The following is an 18,955-nucleotide window of genomic DNA, read 5'->3' on the forward strand; positions in this document are numbered from 1 at the left end:
GGGTTTCAAATAATAACATAACATGAGTTTTCACGTAGCGTAACATGGATTTCACGTAGTGTTTCATGGATATAATCCGTTTGTGAGTTGTTTAAAGTTTGTATATTAGGTCTAAGTAGGTCTGCAAAACACTGAATTTTTCATGGCACGTTTTACGAAAGTTTGGTAATATGGTGGAAACACTTATATATAAGAAGTACCAGCGGCGTATCCACCATGTTTTGACCATATTATGTTCATTTCGTATTCGGTGTCAAGTTACGTTCCGTGTCTTACCATACACAGTAGTACACTCTATGGTTCTCATACGCCTATCACTATAATCCCGTGTGCACCCGCGATTATTTTGATCGTCGCATGATCTGCATAGCTTGTACTAGTTGTGTATGAATCAGGGTATACATAAAAAGAATAAGAATGTGTACGTATAAGAATATAGTATGAAAGCAATTCCATGCTTAAGTATGTATGGGACCCACGCAAGCCAATCCCTCGGATTACGCTCGCATATAGGTACGAATGTATGAATCATGAGTATAAGCAAAATCATGAGCATAAGTATAAGTTTAAGTATGAATATACACGTAAGTATGAGTACCAAACGTACGAGTAGTATGAGTATACGTGTAAGCATGAAACGTATAAATTTAATTATAAGCCTAAAACGCATGAGTACAAGTATGAATACGATTATAGGTATAAGCATAAGATGCGTTGTTATGAATATGAGTGAGAGTGTGAGTACAAATACTAATGATTACGTATATAGTATTAATTGAAACATAACAAAGATACGTATGTAAGAGTGCTCAAAAGGTTGAGCATGTAAATACGAACGATATAAGTGAAATTGTCGCGATGAAGCGACAAAACGGGTATGATGATATGCATGTATAGTTGTTTAAACGAAACGTTGAGTTTATTGAATCAAATTTAGATTGAGCTTGGTTTAAAAGGTAGAATATAGTTTGCATATGTAAGAGGATATAAAGTACTTATTGGTCATGCATATCGTATTTTGTAATGAATGGAAATGCTACCTTTGTTTTAAAAGAGTTTACGAAATCCGAAGATGGTCGGTCCCCATGAAGTCTTCTTGCCCACGTGTTTTGGAAAATAGGTGTAGGAAAAGGTCTTCGAAAAAGTAAGTTCGTTTCATCAAAACAAGAAATTTTGGAGTTTTTGTGAATACGTTGATTCTTGGAAGAGGGATTTATCAAAGGTCTTAGTGTTCATTTTAAAGGGTTTTGACAAATGGTTCGTTGATGTTGGAAATATTCTTTGGTAAAACGATCTCATAATATCTATAAGATCCTATAAGTAATTGAGAAAGGTTGGTTTGGTTTCAATTAAGAATGAAAGTCTCTAGTATGACGAAATAATGTGAGCAAGTTTTAGTGATTAAGTCGAATATGAAGTTCATGGGCAAGAGTTTCGTTGGACCGATTTAATTAATAGGTAGCATTTCGTAAGGTTTTGGAGTTCGAGTAATAAAACGTTTTAAGACATGATTGAGAATCTCGTGTATATGAGTTGAGTGAAAATAGATTGTAGAATAAGAAGTACGTTTGATATAACAATGTATTTTGAAATCGTTATTAGTGGGTATTTTGAATAATGATAAACAATTTGGGTATAAAATATGATCAAGTTTGCTCAATAAGATATTTTGAAGAGACGTTTCGGTGGCGATCACCTAGGTAAGGGAATCACCCCTAACTCGTTGGTGATGTCGTTTTTTTTTTCAGGAAAAGGGGAGTGGAGTTAATCGTCAAGGTAAGGAAATCACTCCAATCTTAATAATATGTCTCCACTCGTCGTTACAAGGAATATGAATTTAAATTATATGAAATCATGCATATATATAAATGTATGGAAAAGGTTCAATATGAATATGTTGTGTGTGTGAAAAGAGAATATTGAAAGTAAACTCGAGTTTGAAGGATTGCATCGTATAAAATAAATAATAGAAACACGCGTTTGATCAAAATTTGGATGGTTCCAAAACGGAACTTTGACTAACCAAAGTGGTCGAAAAGTCTTTTGAATTTGAGGAGCATGCTTTGGCCTAATAGGTAAAATACTCTCGCCGACAAGTCGGTTAACGGTACTTACCCTTCCGGTTACTACATGTCCCAAATCAATCGAAATTTCGAGACTTGGCGGGATTTATGAAGAAAAAAAAATATCAAGGAGTGGAACTAGTCGACAAGGTGCGGGTTTCACCCCTAACTTGACGATTTCGCATCCTAAGTGTGGTTGGTACTCGTCGGGTCGAAATTTTATTTCGACATGTTGACGAGGGTCCACTAGAATTTGAAATTGAAATTTGAAATTGAAATTAAGATGTGGATTTCACTCCTAACTTAATGGTGTAATTTCGTGCAACAAAATGAAATCAAGCGGGGTGAGAGTTGTTTACCAAATTGTGGGTTTCACGCCTATTTTGGTAAACTCGTCTCTTTTGTACAATATGAGTTGTCGGATTTAGATTAATCGAGTAAAATGTATGAGGAAAAGTGTATGTCAAGGATTAGACGAACAAGTATAAACATGTCAAGAATGGCGCATAAAGAATGGAATAATGAAACAATTATTAACTCAAAAAAAAGTATGTCACAAATAACACATAAATGAGAAAACAATGAAACAAATATTAACACATAATAAAACAAGTATAGCATGTCAAGATTTAACACACAAGTGACAAATCATGCTTAAAAGATCAAAAGAGAATCAATAAAAGCAAACAAAGTAGCATGCAAGTAGTTTCAAGCAAAACATACGAATAAAGCTCTAAAACTATAGACTAGGTTAAAGCATTCCTACTTTTCCTAATTCCATATAGTTATGGCTCTGATACCAATCTGTCACACCCCAACCGATGGCGGAAACATCGGGATGAGACGAAGTGTGTATAGATTGCTAGAGACGTCATAACACTATGTGACAATATTTAATTTAATTCAAATTTCATTTCAAAACTAACTGTCATACAAAATTTAAAAGGAAATAACAACATTGTTTCAACAAGTAACATAACAACAAAAGATAGATAAATTTAGGTGTGTATCTAGCCACCCTAAACTTGTTTCATCAATCATCCATACTTCAATAATCAACCTGCAACATGTATTAAAATAGAGTTTCAATGCAAAAGCAAAGAGCGAGTATACAAGTTTGTTTACATAGCATAATAGAATAAAAACTCATATCCAACATGTTACTAAGTGAATAAATTTACTAGCAATGCAATTTTTGGCGTACAATATGATCAAACCCAAGAATACAACGCACAAATAGCCTAATCCCAATAGTTTAGCGGGATGGAAATGTTTAACTCAACAATACCCAATTAGAATAGCGGGCGGGGCGTTAATCCTATAGCGCTATAATTGTTAAGGTGGACTAGCAAAGTTAATGAGCATATAACGTTCCAAATCGTTCATAGAGCATACAAGCATAGCAAATATTCATAATAGTTTCATGTCTCGTTCATAGATAGAGTATGTTTTGTTTAAGCATAAAAGTTGTTTTGAATAGGTATACATGTTGCATCCCAAAGTGTAAAGGGGAAAAAGGGATCGAGTATACTCACATTGGTTGCGTTGCGATTTCTTGTAAGTAACGCACGAGTAAGATTGGAAATTCCAAGAGAACAAACAAGAGCGATTAACCTAGATATTTAAAATATCACATAACGAACTAGTTAACATTTATGTTAGATATAGCATTCCTTAATATTTAATGTTTAATTATAAGTTAATTAATTAGATATTTTAATTTATTACATTTTTAGCCTTTAACGTTAGAAAGGAAAGTATAATGATTTTCTAATTATTAATGTCATTATAAAATTTTTAGTGATTTGATTAAGAAAGAAAAATGAAAATAAACAGTTGGTTTAGTTAAAGAAAAAAAATAATGAAATTGATAAAAGGAACAACCGGTTGGTATGTAAAATTTGGAAAAAAAAAATGAACCTTATTTAATTGTTGTAGATACATATGTATTCTTTTAGGTAAATATTTATATTTTTAACACATCAACTTTACATAAATGTTTATACTAGGAAATAGTAGATTAGTTAAATGCTATAAAAAAAATATTATGTATATTATGTTACTCAAATGGTAATAATTCTAATCCAAGCTTCTTAAATTCAAATATGTATATAATATCTAAAGAAACACGTTGGACCAGAGATTTCATGACTTCTGCCTCAAAAATTGTTAAATATTTACATATATAAAATTATATTGAAAAGATTCAAAATCCTTGAATCGACTTTGCATGAACTTTACTACTGTTCTTAACTATTCTTCTTCTTCATTTTAAATAAAACAAAACCAAACCAGAAAACTGTAATTGATTTCCAAACTTTCGGTTGATTGGTTTAATTATTAACGTCAAGAATTATATTCATTGCAACAGAGAATTAAACGAGAAAGTAAATAGAATAAATAAGTATACCGCGGCTTGTGATTCGCGGGTTCCCGTCGTGTTGTCGTCTCCGGCTCCGGGTCGTCTTCGATCTTTTCTCCGGTGAGATGTGTCCTTGTTTTCAGCGGCTTGGCTTACTCCGCAGACGTCTTTGAGAGTGGAGAAAAGGATGTTTATTAAAGCTTCAGGAAACAACATCAGTTTCTTATAAAAAAACGAAGTTGTTAAACTTTCCGAATAGAAATGGATCGATAACAGTTATCATCTTCTTCGTTACCGAACAGTAGACGTCGTGATACCGTTGCGAACTTCGGGCGGCTCCGGTGAACTCCGGTTGAGCTTCGATGGTTTGCGGTTTCACCGGCGAGTCGTTAGCGAAGTGGAGAGGTATGTGAATGGTTCTGAGGGTGTGGGATTGTTGTGCAAAAAGGAGGTTATGGTAAGGATTGAAAGGCATAAAGGGGGCTTGGCTAAATTTATGATCAGCTTCTTGGAACACAGGAACGTGTAAATGATGTCGAGTCCCGAGAAGAATACGTACCGTTTTGGCGGCAACTTCAAAAGGACATTCAAACGTCGAGTAGTTAGCAAATATTTAAACGTGAACAATGTAACCGATGTCAAGACTTGGCCGAGTGGTTGTTGGGTTGTTTGTTGAGCGGGTAGACCCGGGTTCGAAACCCGCGGCACCCCGTTTTGATACATTATTTTTAAATTAAAGTTTCTAAATCTTACAATTAGCACCCTTAACTTTGAGAACTTGGTTAACTTAGAAAGGTTAACTTGGTTAGTTAAAAAAATAAACCTAAAACTCATTTCTAATATCAAATAAACTAACTTGGTTATATGAATAAATCTTTTAATTAATTACATTAGATAACTATATTGATTTTCAACAAAATAAATAATTAACTAATAGGTAATTAACCATACTGATAATTATTAAAAAAACTATATATTTTGCGACGGTTATTTAATTCACGAAAGGTTTCCGAGTTTCGAGGACTAGGATTCAAAATTCAAAACGGGTCGGATTTTGGAACTCTTTTTTTTTTTACGGATGTTACAGTCTCCCCTCCTTTAGGAGATTTCGTCCTCGAAATCTAAGAGGAAGACTATTGAAAAGATGATATCTAAAGAATCAACAGAGAGAAATAGATGAGACTTGATCCTAACGTCTGTTTAAGGAAATTGTTTTCCTGAATGCATCTCATAGCATAAGGGTTTCAAATAATAACATAACATGAGTTTTCACGTAGCGTAACATGGATTTCACGTAGTGTTTCATGGATATAATCCGTTTGTGAGTTGTTTAAAGTTTGTATATTAGGTCTAAGTAGGTCTGCAAAACACTGAATTTTTCATGGCACGTTTTACGAAAGTTTGGTAATATGGTGGAAACACTTATATATAAGAAGTACCAGCGGCGTATCCACCATGTTTTGACCATATTATGTTCATTTCGTATTCGGTGTCAAGTTACGTTCCGTGTCTTACCATACACAGTAGTACACTCTATGGTTCTCATACGCCTATCACTATAATCCCGTGTGCACCCGCGATTATTTTGATCGTCGCATGATCTGCATAGCTTGTACTAGTTGTGTATGAATCAGGGTATACATAAAAAGAATAAGAATGTGTACGTATAAGAATATAGTATGAAAGCAATTCCATGCTTAAGTATGTATGGGACCCACGCAAGCCAATCCCTCGGATTACGCTCGCATATAGGTACGAATGTATGAATCATGAGTATAAGCAAAATCATGAGCATAAGTATAAGTTTAAGTATGAATATACACGTAAGTATGAGTACCAAACGTACGAGTAGTATGAGTATACGTGTAAGCATGAAACGTATAAATTTAATTATAAGCCTAAAACGCATGAGTACAAGTATGAATACGATTATAGGTATAAGCATAAGATGCGTTGTTATGAATATGAGTGAGAGTGTGAGTACAAATACTAATGATTACGTATATAGTATTAATTGAAACATAACAAAGATACGTATGTAAGAGTGCTCAAAAGGTTGAGCATGTAAATACGAACGATATAAGTGAAATTGTCGCGATGAAGCGACAAAACGGGTATGATGATATGCATGTATAGTTGTTTAAACGAAACGTTGAGTTTATTGAATCAAATTTAGATTGAGCTTGGTTTAAAAGGTAGAATATAGGTTGCATATGTAAGAGGATATAAAGTACTTATTGGTCATGCATATCGTATTTTGTAATGAATGGAAATGCTACCTTTGTTTTAAAAGAGTTTACGAAATCCGAAGATGGTCGGTCCCCATGAAGTCTTCTTGCCCACGTGTTTTGGAAAATAGGTGTAGGAAAAGGTCTTCGAAAAAGTAAGTTCGTTTCATCAAAACAAGAAATTTTGGAGTTTTTGTGAATACGTTGATTCTTGGAAGAGGGATTTATCAAAGGTCTTAGTGTTCATTTTAAAGGGTTTTGACAAATGGTTCGTTGATGTTGGAAATATTCTTTGGTAAAACGATCTCATAATATCTATAAGATCCTATAAGTAATTGAGAAAGGTTGGTTTGGTTTCAATTAAGAATGAAAGTCTCTAGTATGACGAAATAATGTGAGCAAGTTTTAGTGATTAAGTCGAATATGAAGTTCATGGGCAAGAGTTTCGTTGGACCGATTTAATTAATAGGTAGCATTTCGTAAGGTTTTGGAGTTCGAGTAATAAAACGTTTTAAGACATGATTGAGAATCTCGTGTATATGAGTTGAGTGAAAATAGATTGTAGAATAAGAAGTACGTTTGATATAACAATGTATTTTGAAATCGTTATTAGTGGGTATTTTGAATAATGATAAACAATTTGGGTATAAAATATGATCAAGTTTGCTCAATAAGATATTTTGAAGAGACGTTTCGGTGGCGATCACCTAGGTAAGGGAATCACCCCTAACTCGTTGGTGATGTCGTTTTTTTTTTCAGGAAAAGGGGAGTGGAGTTAATCGTCAAGGTAAGGAAATCACTCCAATCTTAATAATATGTCTCCACTCGTCGTTACAAGGAATATGAATTTAAATTATATGAAATCATGCATATATATAAATGTATGGAAAAGGTTCAATATGAATATGTTGTGTGTGTGAAAAGAGAATATTGAAAGTAAACTCGAGTTTGAAGGATTGCATCGTATAAAATAAATAATAGAAACACGCGTTTGATCAAAATTTGGATGGTTCCAAAACGGAACTTTGACTAACCAAAGTGGTCGAAAAGTCTTTTGAATTTGAGGAGCATGCTTTGGCCTAATAGGTAAAATACTCTCGCCGACAAGTCGGTTAACGGTACTTACCCTTCCGGTTACTACATGTCCCAAATCAATCGAAATTTCGAGACTTGGCGGGATTTATGAAGAAAAAAAAATATCAAGGAGTGGAACTAGTCGACAAGGTGCGGGTTTCACCCCTAACTTGACGATTTCGCATCCTAAGTGTGGTTGGTACTCGTCGGGTCGAAATTTTATTTCGACATGTTGACGAGGGTCCACTAGAATTTGAAATTGAAATTTGAAATTGAAATTAAGATGTGGATTTCACTCCTAACTTAATGGTGTAATTTCGTGCAACAAAATGAAATCAAGCGGGGTGAGAGTTGTTTACCAAATTGTGGGTTTCACGCCTATTTTGGTAAACTCGTCTCTTTTGTACAATATGAGTTGTCGGATTTAGATTAATCGAGTAAAATGTATGAGGAAAAGTGTATGTCAAGGATTAGACGAACAAGTATAAACATGTCAAGAATGGCGCATAAAGAATGGAATAATGAAACAATTATTAACTCAAAAAAAGTATGTCACAAATAACACATAAATGAGAAAACAATGAAACAAATATTAACACATAATAAAACAAGTATAGCATGTCAAGATTTAACACACAAGTGACAAATCATGCTTAAAAGATCAAAAGAGAATCAATAAAAGCAAACAAAGTAGCATGCAAGTAGTTTCAAGCAAAACATACGAATAAAGCTCTAAAACTATAGACTAGGTTAAAGCATTCCTACTTTTCCTAATTCCCTATAGTTATGGCTCTGATACCAATCTGTCACACCCCAACCGATGGCGGAAACATCGGGATGAGACGAAGTGTGTATAGATTGCTAGAGACGTCATAACACTATGTGACAATATTTAATTTAATTCAAATTTCATTTCAAAACTAACTGTCATACAAAATTTAAAAGGAAATAACAACATTGTTTCAACAAGTAACATAACAACAAAAGATAGATAAATTTAGGTGTGTATCTAGCCACCCTAAACTTGTTTCATCAATCATCCATACTTCAATAATCAACCTGCAACATGTATTAAAATAGAGTTTCAATGCAAAAGCAAAGAGCGAGTATACAAGTTTGTTTACATAGCATAATAGAATAAAAACTCATATCCAACATGTTACTAAGTGAATAAATTTACTAGCAATGCAATTTTTGGCGTACAATATGATCAAACCCAAGAATACAACGCACAAATAGCCTAATCCCAATAGTTTAGCGGGATGGAAATGTTTAACTCAACAATACCCAATTAGAATAGCGGGCGGGGCGTTAATCCTATAGCGCTATAATTGTTAAGGTGGACTAGCAAAGTTAATGAGCATATAACGTTCCAAATCGTTCATAGAGCATACAAGCATAGCAAATATTCATAATAGTTTCATGTCTCGTTCATAGATAGAGTATGTTTTGTTTAAGCATAAAAGTTGTTTTGAATAGGTATACATGTTGCATCCCAAAGTGTAAAGGGGAAAAAGGGATCGAGTATACTCACATTGGTTGCGTTGCGATTTCTTGTAAGTAACGCACGAGTAAGATTGGAAATTCCAAGAGAACAAACAAGAGCGATTAACCTAGATATTTAAAATATCACATAACGAACTAGTTAACATTTATGTTAGATATAGCATTCCTTAATATTTAATGTTTAATTATAAGTTAATTAATTAGATATTTTAATTTATTACATTTTTAGCCTTTAACGTTAGAAAGGAAAGTATAATGATTTTCTAATTATTAATGTCATTATAAAATTTTTAGTGATTTGATTAAGAAAGAAAAATGAAAATAAACAGTTGGTTTAGTTAAAGAAAAAAAAATAATGAAATTGATAAAAGGAACAACCGGTTGGTATGTAAAATTTGGAAAAAAAAAATGAACCTTATTTAATTGTTGTAGATACATATGTATTCTTTTAGGTAAATATTTATATTTTTAACACATCAACTTTACATAAATGTTTATACTAGGAAATAGTAGATTAGTTAAATGCTATAAAAAAATATTATGTATATTATGTTACTCAAATGGTAATAATTCTAATCCAAGCTTCTTAAATTCAAATATGTATATAATATCTAAAGAAACACGTTGGACCAGAGATTTCATGACTTCTGCCTCGAAAATTGTTAAATATTTACATATATAAAATTATATTGAAAAGATTCAAAATCCTTGAATCGACTTTGCATGAACTTTACTACTGTTCTTAACTATTCTTCTTCTTCATTTTAAATAAAACAAAACCAAACCAGAAAACTGTAATTGATTTCCAAACTTTCGGTTGATTGGTTTAATTATTAACGTCAAGAATTATATTCATTGCAACAGAGAATTAAACGAGAAAGTAAATAGAATAAATAAGTATACCGCGGCTTGTGATTCGCGGGTTCCCGTCGTGTTGTCGTCTCCGGCTCCGGGTCGTCTTCGATCTTTTCTCCGGTGAGATGTGTCCTTGTTTTCAGCGGCTTGGCTTACTCCGCAGACGTCTTTGAGAGTGGAGAAAAGGATGTTTATTAAAGCTTCAGGAAACAACATCAGTTTCTTATAAAAAAACGAAGTTGTTAAACTTTCCGAATAGAAATGGATCGATAACAGTTATCATCTTCTTCGTTACCGAACAGTAGACGTCGTGATACCGTTGCGAACTTCGGGCGGCTCCGGTGAACTCCGGTTGAGCTTCGATGGTTTGCGGTTTCACCGGCTAGTCGTTAGCGAAGTGGAGAGGTATGTGAATGGTTCTGAGGGTGTGGGATTGTTGTGCAAAAAGGAGGTTATGGTAAGGATTGAAAGGCATAAAGGGGGCTTGGCTAAATTTATGATCAGCTTCTTGGAACACAGGAACGTGTAAATGATGTCGAGTCCCGAGAAGAATACGTACCGTTTTGGCGGCAACTTCAAAAGGACATTCAAACGTCGAGTAGTTAGCAAATATTTAAACGTGAACAATGTAACCGATGTCAAGACTTGGCCGAGTGGTTGTTGGGTTGTTTGTTGAGCGGGTAGACCCGGGTTCGAAACCCGCGGCACCCCGTTTTGATACATTATTTTTAAATTAAAGTTTCTAAATCTTACAATTAGCACCCTTAACTTTGAGAACTTGGTTAACTTAGAAAGGTTAACTTGGTTAGTTAAAAAAATAAACCTAAAACTCATTTCTAATATCAAATAAACTAACTTGGTTATATGAATAAATCTTTTAATTAATTACATTAGATAACTATATTGATTTTCAACAAAATAAATAATTAACTAATAGGTAATTAACCATACTGATAATTATTAAAAAAACTATATATTTTGCGACGATTATTTAATTCACGAAAGGTTTCCGAGTTTCGAGGACTAGGATTCAAAATTCAAAACGGGTCGGATTTTGGAACTCTTTTTTTTTTTTTACGGATGTTACATGTCTGTCTCCTTAGCTTTGCTGACCGTATCCTTTCCCCGGACGAAAGCCCTCACCCTGTCCATGAGATTGTCGAAAGAAGGTGGGAACTCCTCTCCCAGCTTTTCACACAGTTGTGCATGCTTCAGCCCGTTTATGAAGCTGCTAATTTTCATGACCTCCGGGACATCCTTGATGTTCATGCTTTCCTTGATAAACCTTTCCATATACTGATCTATCCGTTCGTTGTCCCTTTGTCTGATATGGAGGATTTCATTGGGATTCTTGACTACCTTCCTTTGTTGGCCGAAGTTCCTGAGGAATTTTTCGCTTAACTCTTCGTAACTGTCTATGCTTCCCGGGGGAAGGCTGTCAAACCACAACCGGGCTCCTTCCGTTAAAGTTTGCACAAACATGTGGCACCACACTGGCATGGACCACCTTCCCAGTTGTCCTGCCCCCCGGAAAGCATGCAGATGATCCTCTGGATCTCTCGTTCCGTCATAGCGGTCAAAGCCTGGAGGCAGCTTTGTCTTGGGGGGCATGGGTGCCTCTGATATTCTCCTTGTGAACTTTGAGACCTCGGCCAAGTCTCGTGGTAGGTATGGTTGGTCCAAACCAGTGTTACCTGAGTTGTCTTTCTCCTTTTCCTTATGTTTCTGACCGGTGATCAAGTCCTCTCTTTCTTCGGAAGACATCTGTCTCAGGGCCGTCATGAATGTTTCCAGCTGGCCCCCCCTTATCGTTTTTTACTTTGGGGGTCCGTCCCTTCTCGATCAGACGGTGTGTCAAAAGAGAGTCTGGCTCTGAGGCTGTCCAACTTTTCTTGTCTCTTTAGATCGTCAAGATACTTGGTTATCTTTTCCCTGTGCATGGCCACAAAGCCAGGGGTGACATGCTCCGTTTCTTCCATGTTTTCTACCAAATTCTCGTTATCTTCCTTATGAGTGATATCCTCCACAGTGACTTTCTCCAGATCATTCTGAGCCATTTGGGTGACACGTGAACTATGTGGAGTTGCCATGCCGTTTCTGGAAAGGTGAGTTGCTCTCTGGACGTCGAATGTTAATGTGGGAACACCGGTCAGGCTTGTGTCCCACGGATGGCGCCAATGTCGAATACCCAACCTCCGAATGACGTCCGTTGGGTCTTCGCTGACGTAGAGAGCTCCTGTCCTTGTTGGCTACAAAATAATAAACCGTTAGCCTCGCCACGGAGGACCCCGGGAGGGGGATCCGTGACCAAGCTCCGGCGTGAGAGTAAGTAAGCTTGCCGGATAAGGAAGAGGAACGTTTTCCGATGAAGATATTCACCGGAGAGTTCCTATCTTGGTGTGAATCTAATTAATGTGTTGTGTGTAGTAAATACAAGGAATCTTGGTCGGAGTTAATGAGGGAAATAAATGAGAGTAGTTAATGAGAATAGTGGCCGGAGATGATAATACCTGCCTTTGCCTCATCCTTGTGTCCTCTTATATAATAGCATTCCCTTATCTTCAAGAGAGATGTTCCCATACTATCTAACGGTATCTATATTACCTTGGGAAGGTCAGACACGTGTCTGACCCCCAACGGTGTGATGCCCGTCTTCATTAATGCATCGCCGAACAAGTACCGTGATAGTGACCGAATGCCTCTCCTATCAGACATTAAATGAGCCTGCAACCTCTTAGCTGTTTTCCCGCTTATATTTAGAAGGGACCTTGGTGAGCAAGGATAGTTCGTTTAGTGGACCTTTCAGTATTTTGGGCTTCCAAAGAGAAAGGCCCAAAGCGGGCAATGTGGGCTCCCACACAGGCCCGTCGTCATATATATATATATATATATATATATATATATATATATATATATATATATATATATATATATATATATGAAATCGATGATCTAAAAAATGTTTATATTTAACTAAATTGACGTCATGTTTGCTAAAATATTCACAACGTTTTTTTTATTTTCTAAATAAATACACACAATAAATATTTTGTATATATGTTAATGAAATCGATGATAAATTATAAAACTTTATGACAAAAAATGTCTAGAATAATAAAGCTGTATCCTAAAAAAGCAAAACTCAAAATAATAAATGATTAATTCTGAAATTGTTTTGGTTTATTGAACTCTTAGAATAAAGGGTATGGAGAGGATGGGCTTGGAGGGGATGAGCCGCCACGTAGGCTCGGTTTGAAGGGATGAACCTAAGGGGGTGGGGGATGAACCCCTTTATATATATATATATATATATGTATGTATAGATGTATGTGTGTTAGGAGAGAGGAGAGAGGATGGGCTAACCCGGCTGTGGGGAGCCGCTTGAGCCGGGCCAGACATGAGGGGGGTGGTGTGGGAGACCGGCGCCGGTCCTAGCCGGGCCTCAGCCGGCCCCCATACCCATTAGTCTTACAAGTTTTATTAATAAATATATGTTTCTTCAAGACAACCAAATCGCACCCTCCCTCATGAACCGCTACGATCGGAAACTGCCCTTACATCTTTTCTCTTTCATTCATTCTCACAAAATTCATCATGGTCCGTCTGTGACTTAAAACCTTGCAGTCTCTCTCTCTTTCACATCAACACATGTCCGTCTTTATTATTTAATAGGTTATCACCTAAGTAGACACCCGGGTAGGAAAATTTAAATTACATTAATAAAAAATTTCAACACACACTGATTCATTTCTATTTAAAATTAAAATCAAACCATACCTATGAGTTAAATATTGCAGCCGGATAGACCATTACACCATGTTTGATGTTTTAATGGTCCAGCCCAGTTTAGAACTTGTAACCAGCCGGGTAGGTAGACCATTACACCAAGTTTGATTGTTCCTTCGATATTGAGTTCCTCCTCATCCGCACAACTTCTAAAATCATCGTTAGGATCTTATTCGTTTTGTTCCTACAACGAATCACACCCAGTTTCACTAATCTTAATGGAAAAAGCCAATAATTCAGTATTTGAGAAAAAATCAGGGCCGCCCGTTAGTGTAATTAGGCTAGGCGATGGCTTAGGGCCTCCGAAAAAAATAGGGCCTCCAAAATTAAAAAGAAAATCTATATTTATAAAAAAGAATATTAAATTTACAGTGACATTTATTAACATTAATACTAGTGTAGTTTGGTGGTAAGGCCACATGTAATGGGGCGCGTTCAAGCAACATAGCGCCGGTATGGCGCCGATTACACCGCCCCCCGGGGCGCTTTGAGAAAAAAAAAAAGAAAGGCGTGAAAAATATAGCGGCGCGAGGAAGAAGAAACATTCAATTTTTTACCGTTACCAAACGGTCATATTTTAAAAAAAAAAAAAAAAATTCAATTTTTCTAATTTTTCACACTATAAAACCTCATATTCTTCCACTTTTTTTTACAACTCAAACCTCATACTCATTCTCCATACTCATTCTTCATATATTTTTTAAAAAGCTAGTCTCACTTTATAAAAAATGGGTTCCCCGTCGGAAGAGTCTTTCACCGAAATTTACCGAAGATATTTTTCGCCCGACGAAGACGCGGCCGAGGAAGAAGCGGTTACGAGTGCATGTACTTTTGTGCTACAAACATTTGCGCACATTCGGCCACCTCCCCCTCCACGACCCATCTTGCGACGCACCTATATCTTGCGAGATCGTGAAGCCGCGAACGAGCGTTTGATGAAAGACTATTTTGACGCGGCACCGGTTCACGGACCAAATGTTTTTAGACGACGTTTTCGTATGAGCCAAAGGTTATTTTTGCGCATTAACAATGACTTGGAAAATACGTACGATTTCTTTAAGCAAAGAATGGACGCACGAGGATATCTAGGCTTCACCTCAATTCAAAAGGTCACATCCGCCTTACGCGTATTAGCATACGGAAACACGTACGACATCAACGACGAGTATTTGAAGATGGCGGAGAAAACAACCCGAGATACCTTGGAACATTTTTGCTATGGTAATTTTTTAATTGTCTTTTATTTATTTACTTTTATACATTTATTTTTTCGTAACTTTTAAATTATATTTTAGGAATATGCCAGTTATATGGAAAACGTTATTTGAGAAACCCCACTTGGAACGACCTTCAAAAAATATATGAGGTGCATCTAGAAAAGCATGGAATACCCGGCATGATTGGTAGCTTGGATTGTCGTCAATGGCGTTGGTATAATTGTCCAACCGCATGGCGAGGTCAACATACGCGGGGTGATCAAAAAGGGCCAACTTTGGTATTACAAGGTGTTGCGTCATACGACCTTTGGGTTTGGTCGGCCTTCTTTGGTGTAGCCGGGTGTTTTAACGATATTAATACGTTAGAGGCTTCACCATTAATCGAGGGCTACATTTCTGGAACTATACCAAAGGCCGGTTTCCATGCAAACGGGAACGATTACGAGCATGGCTACTACTTGGGCGATGGTATCTACCCCGAGTATTCGATTATTGTTAAAACGTTTTCTGAAACTTTCGATGAAAAAAGGAAGTATTTTAAAAAATTACAAGAGTCTTCGAGAAAGGACATCGAGAGGTGTTTTGGGGTTCTACAGCAACGATGGCATTTTATCAGGAATCCTTGTCGCATGTGGCATAAGGATAAAATACGAATGGCCATGTATGCTTGCATCATTTTGCATAATATGATCATTGAGGATGATGGAAAAGCGATATGCCAAAACTATATTCCCGAAGATTTGGTCGAACTACCCCAAGCGACAACGGAAGAGAGACTCGCAAATGCTCAACTACTGCGATCTAGAGAAATACATAACACGTTGAAGGCGGATTTGGTTGAGCATGCTTGGGCGATTCGCCCAATTCGATCAAACAATGATCACGACGAAGATTCCGAGGAAGAAGTGGGGGAGGAATTCGAAGACGGGAACTTTGAAGACGTAGGTTTAGATGCTGGAGAAAACGAAGAGGAAGAAGGAGAGAACGAAGATGACACCGAAGAATAAATTTATTTTTTAGGTGTAATTTTTTTTTTAGTGTAACTTTTTTTTTTAATTTTTAATGTAGTGTTTTTTATTTAATGAAATGTTTTTTTATTTTATAAAACTTATAAATTATTTAAAAAATAGAAAATTAAATTAATTGAGTAATGATTACACAGGGGCTTTATGACTACGGCCCCAAATTGCATAAAGCCCCATAAAGCCCCTTTGCTGACGTGGCATGCCACATGGCGCATAACGCCCCTTTGAGGGCTTTATGACTACACATGGTCTAAGAACAAAATTTGGTTTTTGTAGAGGGATGGGTTCAAATCCCACCTGCTACCTATTTTCAAAATTATTAATCACCTCATTTTACTCTTTAAATAAAGGGTTATAAATGTATTTTCTAATCACCTCTCTTAATTTAATAAGCTAAAATATATTTTGTTCACACAATTTTTAACATGATACGTCCAGGTAAAATTTTATTTAAAAAAAATCGTTTCTAACTAATAACAATAGTATACTTAAAATAAGTAGCATGTTTTAATTCCTTTCATACTTATTTGTTAGGTAAAACTCTTTTGACCAACTTAGATTTGATTTATGTATTATATCCTAACATTATTTGATTAGGGAAATCATCTAGTTTATATAATGATTAAGTGTTTTATAAGTTTGTTCCTAATATATTTCATGTTAGAAACAAACCGAAATTACGAGCCTAAAAAAATTAAAAAAGGACCTCGAATTTTTAATTCGAGTTGGGCCTCCAAAATTCTAGGACAGGCACTAGAAAAAATGATAATAAAAACAAAGATTAGAACATGGTTTAATAAATTAGATACGAAAAATCAAACCTAAAACTCTAGCATCATAAGCATAATTTATTTTCTTTTTCTATGTGTCCATTTTTTATCCATTATAGAAAAGAAAAAAATAGTTTCCTGTTACATTTCAACTGACACAAAGCCTCAACTACCATCGTGTTATAGACGAAGATGAGGGTGGTTCGTGAAAACCTTAAAATGGAGATCTTGTCGTAAGTATAGATTCGTGAAAACCTTGTTATTATTAAGAAGGAAAAAAAATGTAAAATACATTATAAAGATCATGGTCTCAACACGGTTCCTTCACCATGATATCTTTGCCTTATCCTCGTCATCGTTAATGCACCATCGATTATATTAATTTTGCTTGATGATGGTTTGGTGACACAATTTTAAACAAAATGCCACTTAAGTCAAAATTGGTGAAACCTACCAAGATTCCAAGAAACATGCAACCAAATTCTTGGTTAAGCTACGCAATCAAAATAACTGTATTCTAAAAGTTTTACTATTTTTTTATTTATGATTATTCTATAAAATAACTTATTCCAGGTGTCATACATCCAAAATTCAAGATGTGGTTTCTTCAATTCTTGATTAGATTTAGTGTTTCTTATGGGCCGGTCGCGCCTCATGCCAACTCACCCAAACCCAACATTATACACCACAAGTTGGCTGGAGCGCCAACATGGGAGCATCAACCCATTAACGGGCGTGGGATGATCTAGCCATGGGGTCTACCTCAAATCAACCAATCCCATTTTTTTTCTTAATTTTTAGTTATACGTTGTAGTTAAAAAATGTGTTACTTAAAACTCATTACTTACATAAGAGTGACATGATAAGATGTTATGCACTTTTTAGCTAAACCAGCTGACTGTACACTTTTTTTTATATGTTAGAATTTAATCTTAAAACGAATAAAAGTCAGCTTGTGACCTTAAGTTTTGGCATTTTTTCCCATGTGTTTCACTTTTTCTGTGTTTCCGAAGAAAGCTTTTTGTCGCTTTTGAATATTTCTTTCTACATTGCATGTGTGTTTTATTGCTTCAAACTGAGTCTCATTATGAAGTTATGATTTGAGCCCAAAAACCCTTGTGACCAACATCCTTATCATAGTAAAATCATGCATCTGTTAATGTGAGGCTAGCCACTTGGTAGAGGTTTATGCATCTTAGAGGTGAGATTACAAGTTTAAATCTGGACAAAAGAGATTAATTTAGAATTATTTGTGTAATAGAGTAGGAGCCAGGGCCGACCCTAAGAATTCGTGTACCCTGTTCGAGCTCAAAAAAACGTGCCCTTAGGCCTTAACGAAATTGGGTATTGAGCTCAATAAATGTCTAAACCTAATGCCAATGGGCTAATAACTAATCTAAAACATAATAATAGTTTTGTAAGTGGGCCTATGTTTGTGTTTGTATAGGTATACCCCATTAAAAACGAAATTTTTATGTATACATGTCGGGTTTTTCTAAAAATAGCGTGCCCTCCAAAATATCGGGCCCTGGCCGGTGGTCCTCCCCGCCCACCCCCAGGGCCGGCCCTGGTAGGAGCAAACGTTGTTATTAAACAAAAAGTAAAATCACGCACCTGATTTTACTATAGGGAAGTATGGTGACGGCCTTGGGTTTACGTTTTATTACATTTCATGATGTATGCAACGGTGTTTGTATCGAGCTGAAATGTCTTACGGTGTAAAAAAATCAAAATCAGAAAAACCCAATTTAGATGGCAAAAAAAGTTAAAATCAAGAAAACATATAGAGATTTTTTAACTAGTCAGGACGAAAAAGCTAAAATCATGAAAAAAAAAGGTAAGATTCAGGCAAATATGTTATTACAATGACCTGGTAAAATATTATTTTCATGGTTTTGTACTTTTATTTATTGAATGATTCATATAATGTTGATTGCACAAGTCATAACACAACATAAATTATATGTAGTTTAGACATTATATGGCAAAAGTAGCCTTTGTCAACAAAATTTCTGCATTGGGAGGCATCTTCTTTCAAATTAGTTTTGTTTGACGAATAAAAATCACAA

General features: G+C 35.6%; 1 protein-coding gene across 1 annotated transcript; it reads left to right on the plus strand.

Annotated features, from left to right (window-relative positions):
• The first annotated feature begins 14,502 nt into the window (after positions 1-14,502).
• On the plus strand, positions 14,503-16,170 carry LOC118480854. Its single transcript, XM_035975794.1, has 2 exons — positions 14,503-15,095; positions 15,170-16,170. The coding sequence occupies exons 1-2, from the start codon at positions 14,603-14,605 to the stop codon at positions 16,096-16,098; spliced, it is 1,422 nt and encodes a 473-aa protein (XP_035831687.1). The 5' UTR covers positions 14,503-14,602; the 3' UTR covers positions 16,099-16,170.
• The last annotated feature ends 2,785 nt before the right edge of the window (positions 16,171-18,955 follow it).

This window comes from Helianthus annuus, chromosome 1 (genome assembly GCF_002127325.2).
Source record: "Helianthus annuus cultivar XRQ/B chromosome 1, HanXRQr2.0-SUNRISE, whole genome shotgun sequence".
Classification (NCBI taxonomy): Eukaryota; Viridiplantae; Streptophyta; class Magnoliopsida; order Asterales; family Asteraceae; genus Helianthus; species Helianthus annuus.